Source organism: Pseudophryne corroboree, chromosome 4 (assembly GCF_028390025.1).
Source record: "Pseudophryne corroboree isolate aPseCor3 chromosome 4, aPseCor3.hap2, whole genome shotgun sequence".
Classification (NCBI taxonomy): domain Eukaryota; kingdom Metazoa; phylum Chordata; class Amphibia; order Anura; family Myobatrachidae; genus Pseudophryne; species Pseudophryne corroboree.
Window position 1 is genome coordinate 451,835,215 of NC_086447.1, and position 12,206 is coordinate 451,847,420.

The window sequence follows — 12,206 nt, forward strand, 5'->3', positions numbered from 1 at the left end:
AATTGCGCTACACACCCATGCCGACGCAATTGTCGGTCTTAGCACAGCACCCGTATGAGAATAAAAACACTTTAAGGTAGTTTCTTGCCTGCGATCTGCAGGGTCCTCAAGGGCCGCTGTGTTAGGAGACGGTAGCGCCACTTTCTTGGACAAGCGCGTCAGGGCCTTGTCCACAGTGGGGGGTGATTCCCAAATCTCCCTGTCCTACTTAGGGAAGGGGTATGCCATATAAATTCTTTTGGGGATCTGCGGTCTCTTTTCCGGAGTCTCCCAAGCTTTTCCAAAGAAATCATTTAATTCATGAGATGTGGGAAAATGAATAATCTGTTTCTTTTCCTTAAACATGTGTACCCTTGTGTCGGGGACCGAGAGTTCATCCTCAATATGCAACACATCCTTTATTGCCACAATCATACACTGAATGGTTTTAGTCACCCTAGGGTGCAATTTTACTTCGTCATAGTCGACACTGGAATCAGAATCCGTGTCGGTAGTAGTGTCTTGTGTTAAGGGACGCTTTTGAGACCCCGACGGGCCCTGTGAGTCGGTCCAATTCGAGGATTGACCCCCTGATGTCCCCCCTAATTCAGCCTTATCAAGCCTTTTATGTAAAGATGCCACACTTGCTTTCAACATATGCCACATGTCCATCCATTCCGGAGTCGGCACAAACGACGGGGACACACCACTCATTTGCTCCACCTCCTCCTTGGAGAAGCCTTCCGCTTCAGACATGTCGACACCACGTACCGACACCCCACACACACAGGGATTAACCTACAAGGGGACAATACCCCAACCAGGCCCTTAGGAGAGACAGAGAGAGAGTATGCCAGCACACACCCAGCGCTTAATAACACTGTGGAAAAATATGACTAGATAGCGCTTTTTTATATAATAATATTCCAATTCCCACTCACTGCGTCGCCAATGTGCCCCCCTCCTCTTTTTTCCAGCCTGTTAAGTTCAGCAGGGGAGAGACCAGGGAGCCAGCGTTCAGCATGCAGCTTCTGTGGAGAAAATGGCGCTGGTTAGTGCTGAGGATCAAGCCCCGCCCACCCGACGGCGGGCTTCGGTCCCAGTGCTTTTTTTTATTAAAAATAGGATTTTGGTACTTACCAGGTAAATCCTTTTCTTTGAATCCATAGGGGGCACTGGAGTACTCTTGAAATATGGACGGCTTAGCAGAAACAAAGGCACTGAATATTTAAATTTAGAACTCTCCACCCCTCCATATCCCCGAGTACCTCAGTGTAGTATCTCAGTGTTTTTTACTGAGCCGAACAGAACTATAGAGAGGTTGACAATGGAGAATTCCTATAACATAACGGACAACAACAAAGTTGACACAACGTTACTGACAACGAAACAGTTGACACCATAACCGATAGAACCTTATAATTGAACCAGTCGGTGAAAATGTGTTACCATAAGATCCCCTGAGCTTAATACAACCCAGGTAAAACTGCTCTGGGTGGGCGTCCAGTGCCCCCTATGGATTCAAAGAAAAGGATTTACCTGGTAAGTACCAAAATCCTATTTTCTTTTTCATCCACTAGGGGCCACTGGAGTACTCTTGGGACGTACCAAAGCTTCCCCCGTTGGCGGGAGAGCTGTTTGACACCTGTAACACTAGGCGGCCAAAGCTAGATGCTGATGCCGCAAACGTATCAAACTTGTAAAAGCGCACAAACGTGTGCACTGAAGACCATGTAGCCGCACGGTCAAGCTGTGTCGTAGAAGCTCCACGACCAGCTGGCCATGACGTTCCCACAGAACCTGTGGGATGAGCTATTACTGATGTAGGCGACTGTAACTTAGCCTTAAGGTAAGCCTGACGTATAGTCAGTTTTATCCATCTGGATAAGGTCTGCTGAGAAGCTGGCCAACCCCACTTGGCAGCATCATAGAGAACAAACAACGTATCCGTATTACGAACTGTAGACGTTCGGGACATATAAACGCGTAATGCGCGTACCACATTCAGAATTCTAGAATGTACTGTCAACACAGGAACCACTATTGGTTGATTGATGTGAAAAGATGACACTAGCTTTGGTAAGAAATCGGAAATCGTCCGAAGTTACGCTCTGTCATCAGGAAACACCAAATACGGTGGCTTGCAAGACTAGGCACCCAAATTTGAAAAACGCCTTGCCGAAGCTAAGGCTAGAAGAAAAAACGTTTTCCAAGTCAGAAACTTAATATCCACTTGCTGTAAGGGTTCAAAATATGAAGACTGTTAGAAATCTGAACCCAAATTCAAGTCCCATGGCGCTGTAGGTGGGATAAATGGAGGCTGTACTCTGAGGACACCCTGCAGAAAAATGTGTACCGACGGCAATAGAGCCAATCGTCTTTGAAAATAAATTGACAACACAGATACCTGCACCTTCAGTGTAGATAAACGCAGTCCTCCATCCAACCCCGTCTGTAAAAATAACAGAATACGGGTAACTTGAAAAATGATGTCGGAAACTTCCGAGCTTCACACCAACCTATATAGGCACGCCAAATTCTGTAATAATGAGCTGCCGTAACCGGCTTCCTAGCTCGTAACATGGTTGGTATAACCGATACTGTAATGCCCTCTCTTTCTTCTGAAGAGGGCGGTCTCAACAACCACCTCGTCAACCGCAGCCGCACTAAATAGGGGTAAAAGAACGGCCCCTGTTGTAACGGGTTGGACGTAGTATGAGCGGCCAAGGATCGTCTGCGAGTAGTCCTCGGAGATTCGAGAACCAAACTCTCCGAGACCCATGAGATATCACTAGTATGACTGTGACGGACTCTCTTATGATCCGTTTTAGCAACGGAGAGAACATCGGAAAACGGTGGAAATAGATAGACGAGGCTGTACGGCCACGCGATTGTGAGAGCATCCACCGCCACTGCCCTTGGGAACTGTCGTTCTGGACACATACTGGGCGTTTGTAATTGTGGCGAGATGCCATCATGTCCACCTGAGGGTAACCCCACCTGTGGACCAACCTGTGAAACACCTCTGGATTTAATGCCCAGTCTCCTGGATGAAAATCCCGACGGCTGAGATCATCTGTCTAACAGATGTCCACTCCCGGAATGAACCCAGTCTACAATATCACCTTGTGGTATTCTGGGCAATTGAGGATTCAAGCTACTTCCCGCATTGCCATGCGGCTTCTCGTTCCTCCCTGGTTGTTGTGTATGCGACTGCCGTCGCGTTGTGTGACTGACCTTGGACAGTCTGAGAGCGAAGCATGTAGTGCATAGTAAATTGCACGGAGTTCCAGGACCTTTATAGACAGCAATCTGTCGTGATCCGTTTAGAAACCCTGTCGCTGACCATTTTAAACTACAACTCCCCAACCTCTGAGACTCTCGCCCAGAGTAGAGACACCCTCGCCCCCCTGTGGGATACGCGAGTGAAAACCTCCGAACTGAAGCGCTTCGAAAGCCCATCATTGTTCCTAATAGGCGAATACACCAATGTACCGATAGTGTGCGTGGCTTGAGCACTAATTGTACCAGATGGCGTATAATCTGTTCTTTCTGGTGTAGTAGGTAAATTCTTTGATTTACCGTATCTGGAATCATACCTAGGAATTGAAGTCGTTGAGACGGAATTAGATGCGATTGTTTTTGAACTTGACACTGCAACCGTGGTGTACGTTAGCAGCGCAAGTCGGAGGAGCATCTGTTGAGACGGAGCTCTTATGAGCAGATCGTCTAAGTATGAAACGATTGTCACTGCCAGGGATCTGAGATGAGCTATCATCACAAACATCACTTTGGTGAATACCCGAGGCGCTGACAAGAGGCCAAACGGTAGAACCTGAAACGGTTAATGGTTGTGGCGTATTGCAAAACGCAAGAACCTGTGATGAGGTGACCAAACCGGAATGTGTAAGTACGCATCCTGGAGATCAAGCACAATCATGCAATCTTGTGGCTCCAAATATGCAAATACTAACCGCAGAAAATCCATCTTCAATCTGTAGTAAGTGACTTGCTGATTGAGACTGCGACGGAGCCCTCCGGCTTCGGTACCACAAACAGACGGGAATAATAACCCTGACTTTGTTGGTGTACCAGGCCTGGAAATAAAAACTGCTGAAACCAGCAGAGACTGAATGGCAACCTGCCAAAACGCCTTATTTCGTCCGACAGAGGCAGTCCTGTCTTTTAACCCTAAATAGCGGATACATCCATGAGTGGATGGCTGGAAACCCGGCAAATGTAACGTGTAAAGGCGCACTCCCACAATTGGAAATTCGAGATGGGCTGAGAGCCCGTCAAGCCACTGGCTTGTTGTGACTTTAGCGCCCTGGCGTTACAAGGCGTGACTGTTTTTGTACCACAGCCTTGAAAAGACTGAAGTCTAAAGGCTTTAAACGCCGGACCAGAGTATTTTCCGGCTTGATACCGGAGGAGGCCATTTTGTCAAATTTAGGACCAAACAACTTCTGGCCTTGTCGTGCTGAAACTAGCGACGATGAAAAACGAGAAGCAAGGTAACAGGCGGCAGCAGACGCTGTACCGAGATACTCAGCAGCTTCTCATTAACGATAAGTATAACGTGATCGTCATTGTTTCCATACACAGAGCGCCCTAGTGACCCAAATGTATCTTGGGTCTTTATAAGGTTTGACACAGACGAATTCACCAATGGCGGATTCTCCAATTTAGATGTCCCTGTGTGGAAACGGGTAAATAGCCTTAAATCTTAGTAAGATATCCTAAATAAGAAAACCATTGAAGATCTGTCTTTAGTAAATACAACGGATTAGATGTTAGAGTCTCCTTATTCTCTGTAAATTTCAGCAATGTATGGTTGTCAAACCCCGCACTATCTGACTGTCTAATGTGCCCTCCTCACTCGTATTTAGCGCTGTGAGGTTTGACACAGAATTGTCAGGACTGCAACATAGAAGAAATGTTTAAATTATAAGACCAGTTAAATTAACACCCTGGTATCCAAAGTGAAATTGGACTGAGACTCCTCCGTTCAAGCTGGCGGAGTAACTTCCGAGACTCCGATCTTACCGCTCCTGTCGAGCGGAGTCAATTTGAATTGCCAATGCTTAACATAGGATCTGGGAATGAACCGGCTTCCGGAGTGGAAACCTACAAAACATACTGAACATGTGGTAGATTTATGTCCAGACTTTTGTTTAAAAGTATTTTTAGTCTGTGCTGGAGCCTTACTCCTTATGCCGACAGACAACACAATAGGCAGAGGACAGACACTTGCACGACTTTGTAAAATTATTACTTAAGGTGTGTAATATATAGCTATCTATTTATGGCCGAAATGCAGTTCACATGGCCAGCCTATGTGAAACCTGAACCAAACTTCCCACTAACACCCCTGCGCCTCCGGTGGAGTAGTGATGTAGGGCAGGAATGTTCTGGAATTACAAACTGGAAGAAACAGGAAGCATGGTTAAAATGGCCCCCATGCCATGCTTACACTGATAATCACAGTTACAATTGCTACAGTGTTAATATAGGCTGAATAGCCTATTATACAGTAAAAATCACAAGCAGGTTACAATACATGCTGTAGTGTTAATATAGGCTCAATAGCCTATTATACAGTGATAATCACAGTCAGACCACAATACCTGCTGTAGTGTTAATATAGGCTCAATAGTCTATTACACAGTGAAAATCACAGGCAGTCTACAATACATGGATCCAGTATTAATATAGGCTCACTAGCCTATCATACATTAACTCTGCCTGCTGTTTATATAGGTATGGCAGCCCTTTACATTCCCTTGCCGCTGTAATCAGCCAGAGTCCCCCCCCCCCCCCCCCTCCCCCTGTACTCCCTGTAGCGCTGTGTCTCAGCGGGGAGCGCCGGGAAGTTGCAGGGAGGCGAGGGACACTTCTTGCCGAGCAGCGGAGGTCGGCTGGCCGGAGCGGCGCGTAGCGGCTTCCGGCGTCGCTAGCCGAGCTGCGGCGGTTCTCCCCCTCTCAGCGCTGGCACCAAGACAGCACTGACGGAGCATCTTGGCGGGCGGCCGGTGCTGGGGCGGCCGGACGGAGCGGCTGGGGCGGCCGGACGGAGCGGCTGGGGCGGGCGGCTGTATGAGCGGCGGCATTATTTACAACAGTGACCCCACACAGCGGGGCGGCAGCCTGCGCTGACCGTCCCGTTTCCCCAGCATACCTTGTTGTAGGGAGGCCTGCGACGGGCTTCTAAGCTCCGAGCTCTTCCGGTCATGGCTGCGACGGGGCTTCTATTTGTAAGCTCCGTCCAGCCCTTCAGGTCATGGCTGCGACGGGGCTTCTATCTGTAAGCCCCGTCCAGCTGTTGCAGGAGACAGTGGGCTGCCTGTGGCTGTGAGGGTGCTCTTTGTGAGGACCGACACGCCATGCGCTGTCCATGCAGCGGCACTATCCCGGACCCATGTTTTTCCAGAAACTGGGAAGGGATGTGCTAAGTAAAAAAAAAGAAAAATGTAAAAGTAAAAATGAAAAATTAATAAAATCTTCCACCAAGTGTGGGAACTCCACACAAGCCTTGTTAGTGCTGTGAGCACAGAAAAAACACTGAGATACTACACTGAGGTACTCGGGGATATGGAGGGGTGGAGAGTTCTAAATTTAAATATTCAGTGCCTTTGTTTCTGCTAAGCCGTCCATATCCCAAGAGTACTCCAGTGGCCCCTAGTGGATGAAAAAGAAATGGCGGGGGATTCTTGGATTTACTGCCTCCGCAGCCTAATCCATCTTAACATGCCCAGAAGTGAGGAATATTGCTGCCCAGGGCGCCGCCCCCCCCCTCCCCAGCGCCCTGCACCCTTCAATGCTGCTCTGTGTGTGTATAGTGGGACCAATGGCGCGCAGCTTACCGCTGTGCGCCTTACCCCATGAAGATCTGATGTCTTCTGCCTTCTCATACTCACCCGGCTTCTATCTTCGGCATCTGTGAGGAGGACGGCGGCGCGGCTCCGGGACGAACCCCAGGTGAGACCTGTGTTCCGACACCCTCTGGAGCTAATGGTGTCCAGTAGCCTAGAAACAGAGCCCAACCGTAAAGCCAGCCCTGCTTCTCTCTCCTCAGTCCCACGATGCAGGGAGCCTGTTGCCAACAGGACTCCCTGAATATAAAAAACCTAACAAAATTCTTTTAAAACAGAAAACTCTGGAGAGCTCTCTGCAGTGTACCCTTTCTCCTCTGGGCACAGAATCTAACTGAGGTCTGGAGGAGGGGCATAGAGGGAGGAGCCAGTGCACACCCATAGTCAAAGTTCTTTTTAGGTGCCCTATCTCCTGCGGAGCCCGTCTATACCCCATGGTCCTTACGGAGTCCCCAGCATCCTCTAGGACGTAAGAGAAATGTAGAATACATTAAGTCTTTAAGCCAGGGATTCTTTGTACATGGGCCTGATCTGTACCATGTATTGATGATAGGCCAGCAATTACAGTATTTATCTGCCTGCCCTGTGTGTAGACAGCATTACTCTACTGCCAGATGTATTAATTTTACATATGCTGCAAGAAAAATTGTTTGAAATATATGCTGTATGCAGAAATACGTTAAACCCTAACATTTCTAATGTTGGCTACACACAATGTTATTTTACTTTCAGAACATGTTTCTATGTGTTCACAATGACACTCACAGATGTGCCACACATTTGCTATAAAACACCACCATACCTTTCTTGGCAGCTTGCGGCACCAGCAGCATATGACAATGGAAAACCAGTAGCATCTGTAGACGCGAGTTGAATTCCCCCAGGGTGGAGCCTTCAATAAATGCCTGTAGTGTCTTCGTAAGAGACTGCAATGTCTTCTCTTCACTGCTCTCTGCAAACAGGCAATACACAAAGCAAAGTAAGGCACAGCGCTTGTACAGGGAGGCAGTCAATTTACCAGCTATCAGGATACAGACGTCGGAATCCCAACGCAGGTGAAACACCGGCGGTCAGAATCCCGATCGCCAGCTGGAATCCCCACTGGGGTGGTGGTCCACGCCACCAACCGAGGGAGAATTAACGTCACCACCGGGCCCAAAGCGTGGCGAGCGCAGCAAGCTCAAGAGGGGACACGCTGCGCTCACCGCCGGGATATTATACTGAACCCCTTCTACATCAGTGAGTGAATTACGGCTATCCCAGCTAATGTGCACCACGCTATGGTGGGGATGACAGAGAGAGTCCGAGAATGTTCTCTTCAAGGTGGTGACCATCTAAGGGATGTGATATTCAAACCTTGAACAGTGCTATGAACTCCTGTACCTTGGTTATGTATTGCACATAATCCTTAATAAATGTGTTTGTTCCAATCCTAGATACAGTAGTTGCGTTTAAAATGTGTCCTATCAGTATGGGACACCCTGTATTATGGTTTATTTATATACATACTTGCCAACTTTTCATTTCTCTTCTCTGGTAGAAACGATGCAGTTCACTACTCCAGAGGCTGGGGTGGTCTCTTAGCGTCATTAAGCCTGGCAAAATGTGTCCCCAGTAGGAGGGGAGACGCTAAAGGTATGTGAAATGCATCACAATGGGCCACCCCCTAGGGACCAGTGGGAGATCCACCCCAGTAACTACTTGAAAAATCAGGGGTCTCCTGGACTTTCCAGGAGTAGGTATGTTTATATGGTGTCACTAATATACACAGCGCTGTACGGAGAATGTAAATATCATTTATGTATACATCATTAATATCACCTTGCTCCTCCTCCACTTCCAAGTATTTCTCAACCAACTGATAAATAGAGAACCAGTGCTTGTTGGCTTTCTCAGCATGTCGCCTCATAGTGTTGTCGAGACTCAGGGACCAGCAGCTATAAAGAAACCAGGATTTAATTAGGTTTTTACTTTTGAAGCGTAACAGCGTCCAAAGCATCTTACCGAGAGAAAATCCTTAGCATGGATATTGTTAAGCACAGGTGACTACGGGTGTAGTATGTTATGCAGGCAGCGAGGTGAGCGCAAAAGAGCTCCTTGTGGACGTGCACCACACTATTCATTCTCCCTCCAGGTGTGTTGTGGACACCCCAAGAGAGAATAGTTGTCAGCATGCTGGCTGTCGGGATTCCGGCGTCGGTATGGTGAGCGCAGGGCTCCCGACAGCTGGCATATCAAATGTCTCCTGGTGACTACATTAGTACTGAATTCATACGGATTCTGTCTCAAGCACGGATATCCGTAAAACCTAGACTGTTCGGGTGCTTTGAAAAGTGTTTGGGAAATACTGCACTAAATGCGTTCAACATAAATAATTAAGGAGATACCTTTTAGTCATTAAGGTAAGCTTGTCCCTTTTAATTTGGAGATACACAGAATACATTTTTACAGTTAGATTTTTTTTTTTTTAAGTTTACAGTATAAAGGTCAACTGCTGTCGAAAAGATGAACGAACACATGGGTGACAAACTCCCATGGACTTCATTCCATGAAGCAAATGTACACTTTGACACACTTACTTGGTAGACCCACACACAATTATATACAGAAAGATTATAAGTGAAATTAAACTGTATATACAGCAGAAACATGTATATGGAAATACGTTTGCAGATACGAGGAGAAATAAAGGAAAGTAATCCTTGTTATACCTTTCCATAATCAATTTTACAAAGGATTAAAGTACTATGCTAGATTATACCATGAGTGGGAGAGAGCGAGAGGGTAGAAGGAGTTGGACATGTAAGTGGAGGGAAGATTAGCGGAGGGCGTTTTAGTTAAGGATAAAAGTTTGAATTGGAACCCGTAGGGTATGTGTAGCCATTGTAGGAACTGGAAAAAGGGTTGGTGAATAGTAATGCAACTTTTACCTCCGGTTACTGAACACTCCTATCGGTGTTATAAGACCACAAGGCCCTCCCCAACAGCAAAGGTGTGTTTCAATTGTTTTACCACTAGATGTGGCCGATGGAGAAGTTTAATTGTTGCTTCGTTTGGGTGTGAATGCCACTGGGGAACACATTTCAGATCACAGCTGCAGCATAAGGATAAGTCAGGAATTTAGGCTCCCAGAGCAGTACTTCCATCGGATTTAGCTGCTTTGCGCAGCTAAACCCAGTACTTCTGTGTGCACCCGTGGCAGCCACGCTCTCTGGGGAGAACCGAATTGGGTTGATGGGTGCAAATTACTTTTGGGCGCCCATAAAACTATTGTGGTGCCTATGGTTGAATTAGAGTACTTTTTGTCACCACCATGCTCCTTCACGGACAATTAGAAAGGCTTACTACTGAGGGCGTGTATTGCTGCTTCAGCACCTCTTTGCTGGTGACTCTCTTTCTGACCACTTACTTTGCATCATGGCTGAAGGGAAGAAAGTGACTCAGCGTGCTGAGTTCAATACAACTGAGCAGTAGCAGTCTCTGCTCACTCCAGACCCAATGTGCCGCTGGACTGATATATAGTGGTTAGTGGTAGGGGGCTGGGGAGAAGTGCTACTGGAATGGAGGGAATCGCCTGGATACCAAGAGGACTCTATAAATTAAACCAGCCTTTCTGGCAGGGTGTCCGCTTAAATCAGCCTGTCGCACTGTCTTCTGTTATTACTCCCTACTCAGGGCTTTATGACAGGCCTCTGTAATTAGACCACAGCCAATATTTCACAAACACAAGACAAAGGGTTACTACGGCAGTGGGAGAAAGACAATGAATCAATGCAAGCTAAGTTTAGTTTGCATACACTTTATGCCACATTTGCAGAAGCTGGAGGTGTAATATTTACAAATGCATTTATCTTTTTATAATTATATAAAAAGGAAGGGCTAAAACTAAGGATTTCATGTACTTTTAAAAATAAAAATAACCAAAAAAAAAAAAAAAGTGTTCTTACTTCAGCTCAAGTTTACGCCACTGGATAATAAGTTGTGTAATTTCATCAAGGTTTTTTCGCAACGATAGAGTGTGGCTAGCATTTTCCTCCCAGTCCTAAAAATATATATTAAAAAAAATTAGTACAAACCCCAACCGTCCCCCCTTTCCCCCCGCCCCACAAAACAAAACCCAAGAACCCTCAAATGGATGTTAAACATCTCCTTAAACCACTCCTACGGGATAACACTGGGGCGGACCTCCAACATTATTACCCTCCATAAATACCTAAAGGAGCGCTGCAGTCTTTATGCGGCGTCCTATGTATAGAAGTGACATAAATTCATGCGTTCCACCGCTATTACAGGTGGAGCGCAAACGTCTCTTCCGATTAAGTCAACAGGAAATGTGTTCCACTGTTATTTCAGTTGGAACGCACGGAAGTTATCCGGAGCTCCGTGCCTTGTTGGGGCCCACGATTGCGGGCTTTTGACGGGGTGTGATTGGAGAGGTTTGTGGGTGCCCTCTTTGGTGCATCTGGGAGTATTAAGCACCGGTTATCCACTATATTTATATTAATATTTGGGAGAATGTAATATAGGGCGGAAGTGATGTCACTTCCGGTAAACGCTATTTCACTTCAACTTATTTATTTAGGTATTAATGGCTTTCTTAGCACTTATAGATTAGCCTAAAAGGTAGGTATATTATTTATATATACACATAAGAACTGTTGCTCACTTAGACCTATTGGAAAGGTCTTAATTACGAATGTAGTTTTCTATTGGATGAGAATTCCAGTAAATGAGGTATGAAGGGTAGAGGGTATATGAAGCCCCTCATCTCAAGTTACCAGTCACTTGCACACTGGGAGAGCACACAGGAACACACATGAATTTGTAAGTACTGGCCTAGTTGGTAAATGGTTACAATTTGGACTCATATTTCATTTAATTTATTATAGGTGTAATTCATCTGTGGAAATTTCTATTGTTTATTGAAATCCACCCAGAGTGGGTATGTATATACATATTTACGTAGGGATGTAATCAATCCATATTAAAATAACTGGCAATAATTGACACTATTTCCATTCAGGATCTTTATCTAGTTTACGGATTGGACCTTCACATATTATGGATAGAGATCCCATTAGTCCATAAGTAAGTTCTTTAAAGAGTACATAGTTATTTTTTTCTACACATATGGAATGTAAAATGAGGACATGAAATTCTTTTGTAGAATTGTTCAACCAACCAGAACTGTAAAGTGGTTCAACGGGCCTGAATATTCCTATGATTGTCATTTTTTTGGATTGATTTTATAGGTATGTACTGATATGAGGCATTAGATTATACCATGTACTACATTGATTATGTGGTGGGTTGATTTCGCCTGGAATTCTATAGCACTTTAATTGATTGCGGCAT

General features: G+C 45.9%; 1 protein-coding gene across 1 annotated transcript in view; it reads right to left on the minus strand.

Annotated features, from left to right (window-relative positions):
* MDN1 (midasin AAA ATPase 1) overlaps positions 1–12,206 on the minus strand; it is a 695,825-nt gene that overhangs the window by 121,706 nt on the left and 561,913 nt on the right. The window contains exons 68-70 of the mRNA XM_063916985.1: positions 10,799–10,893; positions 8,673–8,788; positions 7,654–7,803 (exon numbers count right to left, since the gene is read on the minus strand). Coding sequence (XP_063773055.1) covers positions 7,654–7,803; positions 8,673–8,788; positions 10,799–10,893 — 361 coding nt within the window. The remainder of the gene's footprint in view (positions 1–7,653; positions 7,804–8,672; positions 8,789–10,798; positions 10,894–12,206) is intronic.